Source organism: Rhipicephalus sanguineus, chromosome 7 (assembly GCF_013339695.2).
Source record: "Rhipicephalus sanguineus isolate Rsan-2018 chromosome 7, BIME_Rsan_1.4, whole genome shotgun sequence".
NCBI lineage: Eukaryota > Metazoa > Arthropoda > Arachnida > Ixodida > Ixodidae > Rhipicephalus > Rhipicephalus sanguineus.
In genome coordinates, this window is record NC_051182.1 from 96,957,325 (window position 1) to 96,975,515 (window position 18,191).

At 45.9% G+C, this 18,191-nt stretch overlaps 1 protein-coding gene across 1 annotated transcript; it reads left to right on the plus strand.

The window, feature by feature from the left end:
• The first annotated feature begins 614 nt into the window (after positions 1–614).
• On the plus strand, positions 615–17,081 carry LOC119399618 (diphthine methyl ester synthase). The gene is made up of 8 exons (XM_037666420.2): positions 615–834; positions 1,858–1,918; positions 3,418–3,481; positions 4,765–4,873; positions 11,020–11,140; positions 13,503–13,542; positions 14,985–15,097; positions 16,829–17,081. Exons 1-8 carry the CDS (start codon positions 700–702, stop codon positions 17,047–17,049), a joined length of 864 nt encoding a protein of 287 aa, XP_037522348.1. The 5' UTR covers positions 615–699; the 3' UTR covers positions 17,050–17,081.
• Positions 17,082–18,191: the final 1,110 nt, after the last annotated feature.

Genomic DNA, 18,191 nt, shown 5'->3' on the forward strand with positions numbered 1-18,191 from the left:
TAAAACAACGACATTCAAGAGGCGCTGCTTTCGGAAATAGCCTTCGCCCAGACAGTGCGAAACGGTCAGGCAGGTTTGTCGGGATTTGAAATTTCAATCCCAACGGTCGCTTATATGTAATACAACGAGAACAACACCCTTTGTTCTTGTTCCGTGAAGTGTCGCGCCAAACCAACACCTTGACTTCAGTAACTTTCATCTTTGTCGTTCAAACTTTCCGCCTTTTACGTTTGTTGCCCCTGGCGTCATGCTGCGTTTGTAGCGTAAAACAAATTTATTTATGTGACCTGATATTGTATTATAAGGTAATTATTACTTGTGCGGGCAGTAACCCGTGAGACATATTTCTCTATACAGCCGCGCAGTGTGAACCGCAATCCTTCGAGATTACCGCTTTCCGCTCTCGAAAAAGCACAGAGTTTGTGAGGCCACGCTTTCGCAAACTGCAGCATTTGTAACATGATTTGTAATGAGTGATTTTTGTACCATGGCTCTATCTACAATAATTCATTATTGCAAGAGTATCTATGCTCTACACTCAACGGAAGTTCCCTTGTGAGTCTTGAAGAAAACGCTTTAATGCTTTTGCTTTCTGAGCTCGCATCTGCATAGACATCATCATTCGCACGTGGTTTGATGTTTACAATCGCGCTTGTACCGCACGTGTGAGCACGCTGACTTTTAAAAACGCAGCCAAAGATGCTTTACCTCGTCGGCCTGGGTCTCGGAGATGTTAGAGACATAACCATAAAAGGTTTGGAGATTGTTAAAAAGTGCTCGAAGGTGTACCTCGAGTCCTACACATCGGTACTGTCAGTTGGCGCGGCTCAGCTGGTGAGTTCATTCCTTACTATTTTCCAATTTCGCTTGCTTACGCGAACTTGATGTGAATAAAAACATTCTCTTACGCGAAGGCCGCCTTCTTCGTGGTGTGTTCGCAGTATAGCGTAAAACGCACACGACTGTTCTCACACGCAGAGCATGCATGACGGTGCTTACGATATGTTTCGATCCGGGCAAAGTTTGGCATGTTTGGTGGTTAACTTTACTAACAGTTCAGTCGAACATACTGTATAACAGCTTGTTCATTAAGGCTGATAATTGTGCTAGATCAGGGGAAGCGGAATGGCGGAGAATATATCACACAGACTGCCTTTGGTCCTGATCGATCGCGATCATAAAAACCCTGCAGGGTCCCCTAAGACCCTGTGCACGCATTCACCTAAGACGACTCGAAGGCGAAAGCCATCATCTCTTTCTTCTCAGCCGATGTATTCACTCCCCGCGCCCCCCCTCGGAGGTATTTCTGCACCTAAGGGGGCTTTCCACTGCCTCCAGGATCGGAGGCACTGCAAGCTTGATGCACCTCACCCTATTTTGCACTGCCTCCGTGATCGGCCCACCCTTGACCAACCGACATGTCATGTGGCGACGGCATCATATGTGACATCACCTTATGTAGCGTCATAATGACGCCACACATTTCGGCGATCTGTGACGGCATGGTGACGTCATATGGTGACGTCATCACGTGATGATGATCTTTTGCACCACTCGCGTTGACGCCAACGCCGCAGGGCGCCAATGGTCAATTTTAGTGTTTGATGAGGCAATTATGGCTTTCGCCTTAATGACGACGCGGCCTGTTTGTGGGAAACACTGTCTTGCATGAACACACGTTACACACAACTGATGAGCACCTATACGGCGGTCTGCTTTAAACACTAGTTCTCCGTAGTTACTACAGTCCTCTGCCATCGGGTATCCACCGTGTACGCGACCATCTCGTGAACTATTTCAAGCATTGTCTTTTGCAGAACATTGTATTCAGATATACGTGCAATCGCTTTTTTGCAGGAAGAATTCTACGGCAAGCAACTGATAGTCGCTGACCGTGAACTTGTGGAACAGGGATGTGGTATGTGCACTATTTGAATTTTTTTTGGCAGTTAAGTAGTCGTGGTTTGTGCGATTATTCATTCACTCTTGTGCTGTCTGAGATTACTTCGTGAAACTGAAGAAGGGAATGAAAAGAAAAGTGAGGATCAGCTTGGAAGGAACAAAAGAGAGACATATTTAGAAATTGTACGTTTTGCATAGCGTGTTCCAGGCAGTGTCTAGTGAAATGTTTTTCTTGAAAGTGTATATCACGCATTAAAAAATTTTTCAACAGCCTTGTGATATGTTTCGTTAAGTCAAATTATATACAAATAATTTATACTGAATTTCAGTTCCTAATCCTAACATCTGCAACATTACAGAGGCATGCTGTAATAATCTAAAAAAAAAAAGAATGCAATGGCTGACTGAAATAATGATATCGGAGTACCCCGTCAACACCACACAAGTATCTTAGTGCATCATACTAGTGCAGTCATTATGAGAGCAGTGGCTTCTCTGTCATGTTTGGGATGTGGCAGAGTCTTGGATGTTGGATGTCCTAATTTCTGTGTGCATTAGAAACCTCTTCCAGGATTATCGTGCAGCAGCTCTTGCAGGCTGCATATGCTTTTGGGCAGACTAAATGTAAATTTCTGTGCTATGTGTAGAATGTGGGTACTCTGTGTGCTTGCAGATTGCTTTTCAATAAACTGTCCTTCGTGTGCACAGTCATTAGTATACGAAAACGTACAAGGCCATCCAGCTGTAGATTCTTCCACAGGAATAAACTAAGAATTACCAGAGTACTTTGCCTTTGCCCTGCAAAAACATTGTAGCTGAGGAACGACAGTGTTGCCGTTAGCTTCAGAGCCTTTTTCGATGACAGATTGGTTATAATTTGCTTGAGCTGAAAAATTCTGTTTCGCATCGTCGTTTGTAAAACTCATTGCAATAAATTGGGAAGTGGAACTCAGTCCATACTGTTCATCATTGTTTTTATGGAGGCCAGGTGTAGTATCTTATAAAACTTATAGTTGGATACAACTTCAGAAGTCTGCTGCATTTCCTCCTCAAAGGCGGATGCACTCAAGCCTTCACTAATGGGCACGCACTCCAGGCTGATGTCACAAACCAGACGGCTGGTGGCCCTGCCTTCGGAGAACATTGCGGAGTGCATGAGTGGAACTGTTTCTTTAGCGCTTCCGTTGTGTGGGCGGGGCCTCTCCAAACTTCTTAAGTTGTATCCGACTCTAGGTAATGTTGCTCTTCACGTGTTCTTGTCATTTAGTGACATTCGTTAACACTAACACTGTATTGCAGGTACAGCACTTCCTGTTGGTGGCATTTCTTCTTAATTACATGAAAAAGCGACATATAATTCAATAGTTAAAGTTGCATCAAGAAATATTTGTTCTTTTACATGCGCTATAGGTGATGTTTTTATGTTTTCAGTTATATTTGTTGCTTGCTCATTTTCTGCTTTGCCTCAGAAGTAATCTTTTCTTATATTCACTCCGATATTCTTTATATTCACAGCTGATATGCTTGAAGCTGCCGTGGAAGAGGATGTGGCATTTCTTGTAGTTGGCGACCCACTCGGGTATGTCACCATGTGATCCTCCCCGGTGGCCTGCTTTTTGCGAAATGACCCAGTGAACTTCAATAAAGTTGCTAATTCGCCCTGTTGGTATGCCATTAGGGGTTATAACGTTGCACATGTGAGACACGGACACAAGAAGAAACAATAATAATAACAATTGCTGGAGTTTTACATCCCAAAACCATGATAAGATTTTGAGGGGCACCTTAGTAGAGGGCTTAGGAAATTTCGACGACCTGGTGTTCTTTAACGTGCACCTTAATCTAATTACATGAGCCTCCAGCATTTCGCCTCCATCGAAATGCAGCTGCCCCTGCTGGGATTCGACCCCACAACCTTCGGATAAGCAGTCAAGCACCATAACCACTAGACCACTGCAGCAGGTGAAGGCACAGTTTGTGTTTCATCATTTCTTCTTGCGTTCGTGTCCATTGCGCGCAACGTTGTACCCACTAATGACCACTTAAGAGCGAAATGCTTTTCATTATTGCATATTTCTGGCTTACCAATCCAGGAGTGGCTTTCATTGGATATATCCAATCAATTGTGTTTATTACGTTCCATGTTTTAGAGCCGGCATGGCTCTTTTCCCATGGGCTGTTGCTTTATAGAAAGCATTAACAACAGCTAGAGGGGTTTCACATAGGCCTGTAAGCCTCCATTGAACAAGCTTATCTGTCTGTGCAATACCTCTCTTTATTATCAAGCTTACAAGCCTACCTGACAGCATTTTTCCCTTGTAGTATAAAGATATACACTGCTTAGATCTGCACTGTTTAACCTTCCTAAGGAATCAGCTTTTTTGGCCAAGTTGCGTTGACAAGCAGCTATGTTGAAGTGGGTCATGTTGACAAGCATGGTTGTAAAACTGAAATACAAACTTTTGTTCCTTCTTTATTGTTTTTTTATGGATAGCATCGATGGCTTCACTTTCTTTCGGATCCCTGTGCCTGAGTGTAGCATGTTCTTTGAAGACAGGACTTGCCACATGACATGTAACAGATGTGACTTAAGTTATTTGTGCAGGCGTAACCACTTAATAAGGCAACTGCCTGTCTGGCCAATGTACATTTTTTACACAAGACAGTGGTACATCGTGCAACATGCCACAAATACAGAGAACAAGATTGTTGCGATGGCTTAAGGCGCACAAGTTTCCCCCGACATTAACCGACTGAACCAATTTGCGTCGTATCGAAACGTACATCTCAAACCAGTGAGCTTGTTTGATGTGCCTTCAAGTTGTGAGTTGGTGGTACTTTTGACTCATATGCAATATGCAGTGCCACCACCCACTCTGACCTGATGCTTCGCGCCCACGAGCGAGGTGTCAAGACGCAGGTCGTGCACAATGCCTCTATCCTGACCGCAGTTGGCTGCTGTGGCCTTCAGGTGAGAAACCCCTTGCACTACACACAGCTGGCATCTCACACTTTGGCGACATGTTTCTCGAGCTCGTGGTTCGCATTTGAAATACGTGGCCTTGTTGGCCTGCTTTATTTCTTGTGGATGAGTAATTAGGCTACCTTCAGATACCACTTGTACCCATTGATGACAACTAACAGACAATCAAGCCAACGAAAGTATAGGGGACGTTTTTTGTAGTAATTGAAATATAAACGTGAAGGAAGTAAAGCGGACGAAAAGACAACTTGCCGCTGGCAGGTACCAAACCTGCTATCTTCGAATAACGCATCCTCATAATCATATCGTGGTTTTGGGGAATTAAACCTCTACAATTATTGCTATTACTATTATTTCAATCGTCTGTGTTCTGTAAACACAATGTGTGTGTATGTTCGGGGCTATGATCTGGGCTTGCTTTTGTCTAGAGGTGTGCGCCGCCGCCGCCTGTTTTTGGTCACGCCGCTCGCGCCGCCGCCGAAGTCCCAAGAGAGATCACGCCGCCGCCGCGCAATAATTGTGGCGCGCCACCGTTAGTCTTTTCTTTGAATTCGAATGGGGAATCTTGAAATAAAATACAGCACTTCGCCGGAGGAGCTCTTCTCGATGTGTCCATGTAATGAACAGTCCATCTCAGCGGCCGCTGAATAGCGGGAGCTCGGCAAGAAGCGCGCCCCCTGTTTCATGTTCTTGTTCCGCAGCGCCATCATGACGTCACGAAGCTTTCAAACACTCTCGACACAAATGATGGGGACGGAATGCGCTTCAATGCAACGAACGCAGCCCTCAGAGATCCGATTTTCGGTCCACATGTCTTTTGATCGTGTTAGCCATCGATTTAGGTTTAATGCGGCCGCTCGTCTAACGCAGCTGTAAGGTCGGTACGCTTTCCCTGCATCGTTCTCAAACATCTGGAACACATTCATATGCAAATTCAGACTTGCAAAGTTCCTGCTTCTGTGCATTTCGTCCACTCCCTTCTTACGCTAGGAATGTGCTGGCGGGTTCGGTGCGGCGACGTGATCAAGACCGAGGTGACATCACGGTTCATCGCTTTTTTGAATCACTGAATGCGCTCTGCCGAAATGGACTGTGGACATCTCCTTTGAATGAACGGATCGAAAATAGCTCCCCAGAAGTTGTAGTATCTTTTTCTTCTCCAGAAATATCACGAGTATTGCCTGACATTAACGCAGCCGCGTCCTCCATCCTTAAAGGGCGACGACCCAACTCACTGGATAGCATATTCTTGGAGTCTTGGACCTAGTACACTGTGCATAAATAAATAAAATAGATAAGTAATATATATATATATCTCGGTGCGTTAGTACACTTTTTCCTTTCTTTCTTACTCGAGTAAATCGATAAATAAATACAGAAGTAAAGAGAATGGCAAACATAGAATATAGCTGAGCTAGTTGGTAGGTATTCATGTTAAGAAGACATGACGTGAAAACACGGACATAAGAGAAAAGTCAAGAGAGTGAACAGCTATCTCTCACGTAGACCGGTACTCGCACTTAATTGATAGGTATGACCTATTACGCGGGAATGCGCAGATAAATATTTGTGTCTACCTTCGGTTCCGCCGCTGTGTGATTTTTCAGTTGTTAGCGGCGTTTCTGGTGTCTTCAATACTCTCCTGTGTCCGTGTTTGCACGCCCTGTTTTCACAAATTGCCCCTAACAACCTCTGAAAATACAACAAAAAACAAAAACAACGAGCGCGTTATTCTCTCTTGGCGTTTCTTGTCTTTTGGTGCACTTCGTGATGCCAGAACAGTGATTCACGTGACATCATCAGGGTACATACTCTCGACTGGTCCATATACGAGAAATAACAGTTGTGAATTGTCTCCCATACTGCTTTGCTATGCAGCCGCCCACCCGCTCTTGCTCCTCTCGCACGACTATCGTGCGCGATTAACTGATTTCGCTCCATTTTGTGCGTTTGTGACCGTGCATGCAGAGATAACAGACTGTAGCCGACAAGTGCGAAATCATGATAGGTTCAAGGCTTAGTGAATGAATTGAATTGTGGACATCTCCTTTGGATGAACGCATCGAGAATAACTCCCCAGAAGTTGTAGTATCTTTTTCTTCTCTCTGACATTGTACGCGTGCTTTATGAAGAAATAAGTGGCGTGGAGATGTCCCCTGTAAGAAGGGTATTGAAGGCGAGAACGAAACCAATGGAAAAGGCGCCGGATTATATGATTGTTCCAACGGACGCACTCTTTACAGCGGAGATGATGCAGCTTTCCAGGAAAAGGGCGAGCGCGCTTCAACGATTTCTTGTATATTTTTTATTGCGTTGGCGATTGTATGGACACTCAGGACAGGTCTTCACCGTCGCCGTCATGTTCCGTGTAAACTCTAAATCGATAACACTGGTCCGCGCATTCTATGTTCTACCCGCGAGTAAAAGTTTGCGAGCGTTGGCAAGGAACATGGCTAAAGCAGAGATGAAACAAGCTGGCCATCTCCGTCAGACGGAATAACATCAACCCGCGTGCGAGGCCTGCCGTTGATTGCTCCTCAAGCAGAAGGAAACGGCGCGCCCGTCATTTGCTGTGCGAAGGAGCAGGAAGGGATGTCTAGATGGACTGCGTAACTCGAGCAGCAACTGTGAACTTTGACTATAAGGGTGCGGTCGAGAGCGCTGGGACGTGCGCTATTTCGGCAGACATCCCCCAGCGAACGGTTCGTATACCTTCTACGCGTGGTGAGCGCTGTGATCTCACTGCTTCGCGCTCGGACTACTGATTTGACAAATTGACCAAAAATCGCTTCTCTCCCAGGAGCGGCTGTATTGCCATACACCAGTGTTTTGTAGAGTTAAGTGAGATCGCAGCAAAAAGAATTAGCTGCTAGCCATCGGTCATTTTACATTACGGCGTGTACTTACGCATTCACTGCTTCCCCCCCCCCCCCCCGCCACGCCGCCGCCGGTCCGATGAACCCCGCGCCGTTCACGCGCCGCTGCCGGAGGTGGAAACACCGGCGCACATGTCTACTTTTGTCCGGTTTGAATCACAAAGTGTCCTTGTTTTTGCTGAGCACCCATGATATCTGCTACTGCATTTATAATGTAGCTGACCTCGTGTGTGACGTGCATTGAACCCTCACCTGATTAGAGCAGCACAACTTTGTAAGGCCTCATCTGCATCCGCCAGTCCTTAGATTTGCATATGGAAAAAATGAAAGGACGTGTGGTAGATGACCTGTTCACAAGCCAGTGTTTTAAAATATTGTAACGGCTCCTCTTGCGGTCAGGTTACTGGCAGATACCGATGGATCCGGTGGACAAAGAAAAGACAGCTTTTGTGACTCCGGATGGGCTCTATGAGTTCAATGTTATGCCATTCGATCTGTGTAACGCCCCCACAACCTTCGAGCGGTTTATGGATACCATCCTGTGTAGCTTCAAATGGGAGATCTGTATGTGCTACCTCGACGACGTTGTGATTTTTGGTCGAACGTTTAGCGAACACAATCAGCGTCTCGATGTTGTGCTGGCTTGTATTAAGAACGCTGGGCTTGTTCTCAACTCAAAGAAGTGCCATTTTGGTGAACGGCAAGCACTCGTTTTAGGGCACCTTGTAGATAAAGATGGTATCCGACCTGACCCGCAGAAGACTAAGGCCGTCAAAGAATTCCAGCCACCACGGTCTGTGAAGGAGCTGCGTAGTTCTCTAGGACTGTGCTCGTACTTTCGTCGTTTTATTAATCGGTTTGCTGACGTTGCTCATCCGCTGACATGCCTCCTGCGAAAGGATGCACCGTTCCATTGGACAGGTGAATGTGACACCTCTTTTTGACAGCTGAAGCATCCCTTGACGTCACAACCAATTCTACGGCACTTTGACCCCTCCGCCCCAACGGAAGTTCACACAGACGCTAGTGGTGTAGGCGTCGGTGCCGTACTCGTTCAACGCTTTGGGGATAAAGAACATGTCATCGCTTATGCCAGCCGCTCGCTGAGCAAGCCGGAGCGGAACTATACTGTGACTGAACAGGAATGCCTTGCCGTAATCTTCGCAGTTCAAAGATTTCGGTCATACTTGTACGGACGGCATTTCACGATCCTCACAGACCACCACTCCCTCTGCTGGCTTGTGAGTCTACGTGATCGATCTGGTCGACTTGCGCGCTGGGCCCTCAGATTGCAAGAGTACGACTTCACTGTATCTTACAAGACCGGCCGGCGCCATGCCAATGCTGACTGCCTTTCAAGACTACCTGTACAATCCACAGACTGCGAGGCAGAAAACTTCGATCGTTACCTCTCTTCCCTTGATCCTGCTTTTCCCGACGTGGACGTGTTCAAGGCTGAACAGCTGAAGGATCCAAAGTTGCAGCCATACTTTTCTGCCGCTCAAGATTCTCAGGTAGCGCGTCAGTTCTGTGTTCGCAATGGAATGCTATATAAGAAGAATTACACTGCAACTGGGCCTTTACTGCTGTTAGTGGTACCGGAAAGCCTCCGTTCTTCTATATTACGTGCCATGCATGATGACCCCACTTCCGGCCACTTGGGATCAGCGCGGACTCTGTATAGAGCTAAAGAGCGTTTTTACTGGCCGCGAATGCGTCAGACTACCGAGCAGTATGTCGCCAGCTGCACGAGGTGTCAGCGTCACAAGGGTCCCACGAAAGCTCCCGCCGGTCAACTCCAGCCTGTGCCGCCTGCGTGCTCGCCTTTTGAGCAAGTCGGAATTGATCTTCTAGGTCCTTTCCCACGATCCTCCACCGGTAACCGCTGGATAGTCGTGTGCATCGATCACCTCACTCGGTACTGCGAGACGGCCGCCATCCCCTCTGCGACTGCTGCTGCCGTCTCTTTATTCTTGTTACATTCCGTCATTCTCCGGCACAGGCGGCCCCGAGTGATAATCAGCGACCGTGGACGCCAGTTCACTGCAGATGTTGTCAAGGAATTGCTACGCTTGTGTGCTTCTACTTTTCAACATTCAGCACCCTACCATCCTCAAACAAACGGACTTACCGAGCATGCGAACTGGACGCTTACGAACATGATTTCAATGTACGTGGCATCCAATCATAAGAACTGGGACGAGATTTTGCCGTTATAACATACGCGTTCAACACAGCAAGACACGAAACGACATGCTATAGCCCATTCTTCCTTCTATACGCGCGCCCACCTCGTTATACTTTGGACACTATCCTTCCTTTGACCACCGCTGATAATCTATCAGTAGCTGAGACTCTCTGTCGTGCTGAGGAAGCTCGTCGACTAACGCGACTCCGCACGCTAGCTTCCCAGACCACGTCAAAGGCCAGATACGACAGTAAGCACCTCCCTGTGAGCTATGTCCCTGGCGATTTTGTGTGGTTGTGGACCCCAGTACGGAAGCGCGGTCTATGCACCAAGTTCTTGGCGCACTATGCTGGCCCGTTTGTCATCATCGACCGCTTGAGTGAGGTAAACTATACGATAGCGCGCCTCACACCCAGCGGCCGACGTTCTCCAAGAACTCAAGTCACACACGTCGCCCGGCTAAAGCCATGTACACGAGAGGACACCTGACTCGCCCGGCGGGCTTCGTCTGCGCGAGGAGAAGTGTAACGGTGCCTCTGGAGCGAGAAAGAGGAGCTGTAGGAGAAGACGAGGACGAGGACTTTGTTGTTGCTTCCGTAGCCTCACCCCATCCAGTGCTCTGCCGCTGAGCGTTCTCAATAAATGCCTCCTGACTCGTAATAGTATCATCTATGTGAAGTTCAAGCCGGCTGTGACACTAAAACAGGGCAAGTAAATGGATAAGCAGAAGTTATTTGAGAAAAGTTTGAAAGCTGAGATGGTAGCGGTTTGATTTCTGTTCAGGAATAGAAGTCTATGTGATTAATGTGAAAAGACAGAAAGCTGATAGTACGAATTGGAGGGGAAATGGTTATTCCTAATATTTCAATTGAGATATATAGATAATCAAAATGGTAAAAGAACTGGCTTTAACTAGTTCAAGAGGATTAGGCGTTGCAACGAGCTTAATAAATTCAGAAGCTTACGGTGTACTTCGTTTGCTGATTGCAAGGTAATCGGGAATCTTGAGAGTCCATCCTTCGGCAGAAACATGGTGATAACGATGTGACGAACCGCTTCCATCCATCCAGCTGTACAACTTTGGCGAGACGGTGTCTATTGTCATGTGGACCGACACGTGGCGGCCCCACAGCTACTATGACAAAATTGCAGCCAACCGCAAGCGGGGTCTCCACACGCTGTGCCTACTCGGTAAGAACAGTACCACCTGTATCAAAACTACTGCATGCCAGAGAACTGTGCAGTAAGCGACCTGCAGTCACGAGCTCATACATCCTTACTACTAGACTCGCTTCGCCACTTCCAGAGGGCACGGCACTATGGTGTCACTTTTTGCCACTTTCCCCTGCACGTTCGTTCAAGCCAACATACGAGAGATTTAGTGCCAGGGACACCTAGGCTTTGGGTACCTGTATTCTCACGTTCTTTGGTGCTCTTCCCGCTTTTTTTTGTTTGCCAACCACACCCAAGAAGAGTACAACAGAATGCAAGAGCTTGTTTACGCAATTGAAAAAATTTATAACTGCGGTAAGGACGAGGCACCAGAAACGAAGTGGACAGGACGATCGCAGACTAACAACTGGTTTATTGAAAAATACACCACCCTTGTGAAACAAACCAAGTGCATGCGCAATGACAGCCATGACCATGTGACGGGTTTCACCACCCCCAAGACTCCTATCTACTACAAAGGAAATCATGCTCTTTTCTGGAAAGATACACGGATGTGTCGCTTCCGGGGCAGACCGGAAGGTGTACTATTAACAAGCGTTTGATGGAGCATGCTAATTCATTAGGCGACGGGAGTGGGAAGCACCTACTAGTTCATTCTGGCGCATGCGCGCAGGTATGCAAGCCCATCTTCAGTAGCACCAAGGTGATAGGGCGAGCCAGAAGCCAAAGAGCAAGAGAAATCTTGGAGGCATCTTGGATAGCTAGGCACGGGCCTGATAAGTGCGTCAGCGACACAACCATGTATCTTTCCAGAAAAGAGCGTGATTTCCTTTGTAGTAGATAGGAGTCTTGGGGGTGGTGAAACCTGTCACGTGGTCATGGCTGTCATTGCGCACGCGTTTAGTTTGTTTCATAAGGGTGGTGTATGTTTCAGTAAACCAGTTGTTAGTCTGCGACCGTCCTGTCCACTTCGTTTCTAGTGTCTCGTCCTTAGCGCAGTTATCAATTTTTTCAATTATGTCTTACCAACTAGCCACCCAACATACACTTCTCGAGTTGTTTACGCAAGTTGCTTGTGGGGTCCCAGCACTAAAACTCTCAATTAAAGCGGATGCTTCAGATTTAATAACAGCGTAAGAACGCCAGAGGGAACAGAAGACGGGTTGCTAAATCATAACTGTTGTTTTAGTGACATGCCCAGTGCCGCACTCTTCTAGATTAAAGGGGAACACTGGCAATTTTTCAGTAATGCAAACATTATGAAGATCTTGTTTTTTTCTGGAACCCCTCTGTGGTTTTTAGAGTTCAAATTTGGGCGAGTTTCTTCTTATCCAAGTACATACAACATTGCTGTGACCAGCTGCGCAATTTGAAAGAGAGTGAATTTTAGAGATTTTACTATACTTTGATGGGGGGTTCAGATTTGTACTTTAACTATGAATGCCTCTATTGGTGTGCAACTCTACCGTCCTTTTGCCAAACTGTGCGTAACAATCAGGTTTCACCGAGTGCTCAAGTGTGTATTATATGATTTTACGCTGTGCAACATTGAAACCCACAATTTGATTTGATTCTTATTATTAACATCCTGGAACTTTCATCAGGGTCATCATAATTACATTTGCTTTGGGACAAACACTTTCTATAGCAATTTTTCGTTACTCCTCTCATGCATTGCATAAAGCTGTCTTACCAAGCATGAGCATTTTTTTAAATTTCATCACTTATCGTTATCATCTCTCGTCAAACTCCATTTCTCTTCTCCGTTCACCAGTTTTTGTACTAGTATATGTTGCTGATCATCTGCTCCAGGCATTGCAATACTTGCGTAGTACCGCTTCCTAATCTTTGTTTATGAGAACTAACAGACAATGATGCCAAGAAAAGTATAGAGGGTGTTATTTGCAGTAATTAGGATATAAATGTGAAGAAAGTAAAGTGGACGAAAAGATAACTTGCCGCTGGCAGAGACCAAACCGTCACATTTATATCCTAATTACCGCAAATAACACCCCCTATACTTTCCTTGGCATTATTGTCTGTTAGTTCTCATTAATATTGTGTCTAACAAAGAAAAATGAGCCCTTAAGAGTCACCTTCTTTCCTTCCTAATCTTTGTGTAATCTATCTGCATGTCCTTGTTCTCTGATCCACGCCGCTGACGTCAAGGAAATACTTTCGGTATGGTCGTACAAGTTTGAGCAAAACTAGACTACTACTAGAGTGAGAGTGGTTTGCAGTTTAAGCCGTAGCGCAAATGTGCCTGTGGTAAGATTCTGTTTTTACTTGATCAAGCAGTGCCTTGACTCATGCCGAGTACTCTGAGAAACATTTGTACCGGTTGGTTATGTTTTCTCAGCTCTCTGCACTGTCCTTGCAGATATCAAGATGAAAGAAAAGTCAATAGAGAACCTCATCAAGTGAGTGCAACTCAACTGTCATCCCTTCTTTTGTATGTCATAGGCCAAGTGCAAGTGACCACTCGTGCTTTTGACGGTGACTTCATTTACAGTCAAACCTTGTCACAGCAGTCACATCCAGCATGGAAGACACCTTTACTTTAGTTAATATGAATTTGAAGGAGATAGCTGCAAGAAACAGCTTTGGCTTTGTTTCATTATGCGTGATACTTTGTTTGCACTTAGGTTCAGATACAGCAAATCCCGTTTATAACTAAGTCATGACATCAGGAGAGGTATTTTACTAAAAATGTGCTTTATTAAGCAAAGAATCCTTGAATAGCCTTCAAGTATTTGAAACAAGTGTTGAAACAAAGATGTACTCAATAGGGTTGTGACCATGATGGCTGTGAATTAGGGAAACGTGGAATGTTTAAGGAATGCATCGTTAAGTACTGTCATGGTGGGCCTATTACGAGGCAAGGGATCAGCTCAGGCACATAGTGTTCAAAAGAGTAGGCGTGTAGTGCACCATATGCCACCTCACACGAATATAGGAGAAAACAAAACCTTGCGTAGACAAATGTAGATCGGGACAAGGAGAACAAACATGAAATATTTTCCAGTCTTTTTGATATTGCTGATGTGTGTAATATATGATTAATTTTAAATATACTTAATGGCATTACAGAGAACGTTCTCATGATCTAACCATGAAATCAATCAATACCTGTTTGGCCCAGTTGCTTTGAGTTGCATAGCTTTATGCATAATTCGTGATGACATTGCGAAGGACAGATTGAAAAACAAGAGATCTTCTCAAAATTCAGTTTATTACATGAATAATGAATTATCTCTTCAAATAGGCACGGAAAGTGATGCAAAATGGTGTTTAAAACTGTGTGTTTGTGCATGCATGTGGATAAGAAATAAATGCTGTAGGAAATGCCAAAGTTGCCTAAGTAATTAAACCTTTATTTTGGTAAGACATAGCCACTTACATTGCACTTTAGAATCCGACAAGTTTTTTCTCCATGGGGATCACAGAAAACAGCTGTGAAAACTTTTGTTCTTCACCGGTGACCTCTCTGGAAGAAGTACAGTGCTCACAGATTGAAACGCAAAAGTTCAGGGTTAAGTAATGCACGTACTCTCGTTTCCAGCGTCTACAGTTCGTGTCACATCGGCATAATTTTGACTCGAATATTTACATCAGAGCCAACATTACCTTTAGTGGTCTGATCTGAAGCAACATGAGGTGATTATCATGAGCAATTGTTCATAGCAGTCATAATACTTAAAAAAAATGATGTTGTGTTTCAATCCATGAGTACTTTACCAATAGGTTGGTAAACAAAGCAGCCTATTGTGCTCAACATAGCTAATATGTCGCCAGGGCAGTCACGATCTGATTTGTGCACGATTAATGGCTAAGAGATATTCATTGCTTGCCATCTGTCCAGGGGTCGAGACATCTACGAGCCACCACGCTTCATGACAGTTGCAGAGGCAGCCTCCCAGCTGCTTGAGATACTCCAGGTGAAAAAATCTGAAGGCGTTCCTGCATCAGAATTAGGTGAGCCATTGTGCGATGACCTGACACTACCAACTATAAAAGATTTTACATTAGATTCACTGCCAGCACCACCTTGGGCTGTTACACAAATGATTTCTTAGTTTTGTGTGTCACAAACACACGTTGAGGAGGTCATAAAGCATTGAATGCATCCACCTAGCTGTGCGTATGCATATTGGTATTACTGTAGTGACGTTCATTTATTTGCCGTGGATACGAGATGGCATTGTTAACAGTTCAAGATGGCGGCACTTAAACGTATCTGTGAAGTAGTCTATAAAGTTTATAGTCGTAGCCATGCGAGCACATTATTGGAGTGGCAGCAACAATGCCTTAACACGTTCGCTGCATGGTGGGACCCGGTGGGTCACGGCCTGTGCTCCTCCTAAGCGGCCACGAAGTTATGAGCATCCATCTGCTTGCTGATGCGATAACTTCATCACACTTGAATGCAGAGGTACGATTCTTGTTGCAGGAGGTTATAAATAGCCTGAAGAATACTTTTCTGGTGTTAAATGCCTTGACCCACAGGTGACCCACAACACACTCAAATGAAAACATTTTCATGCTGCGTGCGGTGTGACCCACTGGTGACCTACACTCGAGAACTCTCTGTCATGTGCCGCCATCTAAGGTTTGAAAATGCAACCAATATATAGGTTTTTATTGCATTGGATGTGGCATGGCACTGTTGTTCTTAAGGAGCAGATAGATGGAATTCTCTGCTGTGTTGCTCGCCGACATTTTGCCGCTTTTGAAATACGTTTCGTTTGAATGCATTCTTCCTGTTGCTCTCAAACATTTTAGCGCGACTAATGGATCATCATGCCTTTTGCGGACATGAAAGAAAGTTTTATGCAGAGGAAACGAACATGTGTTTGTGTTTTCTGGTGCCAGGCACCTTGGACTTCAGCAGCAGGTTTACATGATAAAGATGAAAAACAGCTCTGTATCTTTTAAACAGACCTGCCAAACGCTAGCCCCAAAGGTAGCAGTGCCATCTCTTTGGAGTGCATGAAACAGGCACAGGCGCTTGACCCACCGGTGGGTCACGGCGCACCTGGAAGAGATGCCAAATGGCCCACTGGTGGGTCACTACGCACATAAAACGAAACCTCAAGAAAGTGTGTCGCGGCGATCGTGTTAAGCCGCAAGCAATGGTGATCTGTCACCATTGCTCTTGCAGGACAGACTCCTGGTCATACCAGAAAGGATTAGGTGGCCCCCTAATCCTCAAAGGGAAATGCCATGTCTCCCCCATACATTTACTCGTTTGGACCTTTCCTGTAATTTTTTGAAGTGAAGGGTCATGGACATGCAGGTTTTTGATAATAATGGGCAGCCGGGGACTCCTTATGTTGAGTTCCAGGAACTGTTTACTTCCCACACTTTACCCTGAAAAACTGGGGACCAAAGGCAGACCGTTGTGAGCAGCAAATAATTGCTTCATCTTTATTTGTGCATCCAATGCAAATTTTGTTTTCTTTGGGCTCAACCAATTTAGTTTATCGGGGGGGGGGGGGGCTATGAAACTTGGCCCCCTTTAATGCAGCACCCTGTGCTCGCCTGTGTAGAAAGATGCTGGAAAGTACATGGTATGTTTCATAATGCCACATGCACTGAAATTACAATGCCTGCCAAACCCTTTTCTTCTGGAAAAATCAGCAGCATAAATAGCTTTTTAGCAAATATTTCCAGTGCGCCGCATTTCGATTGCATTCTTGATTCCAGCCTACGACGAAGACAGTGCCTGTGTCGGTTTGGCTCGCGTTGGCATGGAAACACAGCAGATCACGTGTTGTTCACTCAAGGACATGTCAAGCTGCGACCTGGGCAGTCCCCTGCACAGCCTGGTGATTCCTGGCAAGCTTCATCCAATGGAAATGGACATGTTGAGGCTGTTTGCGACGAATAGGACTTGGTTCGACACTGTCTGCAAGGATGGAAGCTGATGTTTCACGAGTAAAGATGTTCTAATGCTAAACCTGTTTCTGGCTTACATTTGGCATTTTGATGAAACAGCGCATTACTATACAAAGGATGAGATAAGAAGTGCAGAGGACATGCACTTCTTTTTTCATCCTTCGTTTAGCAACGCGCTGTTTCATGAAAAAATTGGCCGCGTATCTGCGTGCTTCGCTGCAAATGTCGTCTAAAGACGATAGAAGAGGCTGTGCGTGAGATATGAACGCCATCTGGCAATACGTCGGGAAACGTGAATGCTGTGTTGCGGGCTGGTAGTCCCGGCGCAGCAGCAGGCGAAGAACGGCGGTGACCAACGCGACCGGCGGGGACGCCAGCCAGCCCGAACACGCGGTTTGGCGCGAAGCGCCGAAGCATAAGAAACGTCCGCACTCAACGAGTACTCTCCACACACTATTTTATATTCACGTCGCCTGGGTAAAGCAGGAATGCCAGAGCGGCGCCCCATGGCATTCGTACAGTGCAATACTGAACCGAAACCGAAACACAACAATGAGCTCGTGCAGAGGGCACGGAGGAAGCCAAGTTTCGGCGCAGTCGCATTTTCAGCGCAGCTTAAGAAACTAGGGTCTCTAGAATTACGTATCTATGTATTTTCTATTAAAGGAACACACCACCTAATACTTACCTAGTGATGTTGCGCCTCAGATATGCGTAATGTTTGCTTTTTGATCAACAATGTACACAAGTATGAACCTAGTCAGCCGTTCACGATGGCTGGCCCTTGGGCAAGTGGTTCAACTTTGGCCGAGTGGCTGAATCGAGGGACGTGCCGACAAACAGAAAGACAGACCAAAGTTTCTGCGTATAAGTTACCCAAAAGGCTATCGTCTTTAAAATTACACCATCTCCCGCTAAAGGGGACCATGAGGCGATGCGAAGCCGGAGCACTTGCACGATCGCGTTTCGTTGGCGTTCGTTGCGCATGCTACCGACCTCGGTCACATTGTTATCGAACCAAAGTCGGTCGCACACGTTGCAGCTGTGCCCGAAGCTCCGGTCGAGGAATTCGCGCTGGAACCGGGTGTCGACACCGTCGAAGCCCGGGCGTTGAAGTTGTCTAGCGAGGCGTTCTGCACGGGCGTTGGACTCGCGTCGTCTGTCCGCAGCC

Excerpts from the sequence above, each read along its gene's own strand:
- LOC119399618 (XM_037666420.2), top strand. The coding sequence starts at position 700 with ATGCTTTACCTCGTCGGCCTGGGTCTCGGAGATGTTAGAGACATAACC. Across the intron at positions 3,482-4,764 it reads GTAGTTGGCGACCCACTCGG|TGCCACCACCCACTCTGACC; the intron begins GTATGTCACCAT and ends TGCAATATGCAG. Across the intron at positions 13,543-14,984 it reads TCAATAGAGAACCTCATCAA|GGGTCGAGACATCTACGAGC; the intron begins GTGAGTGCAACT and ends CCATCTGTCCAG.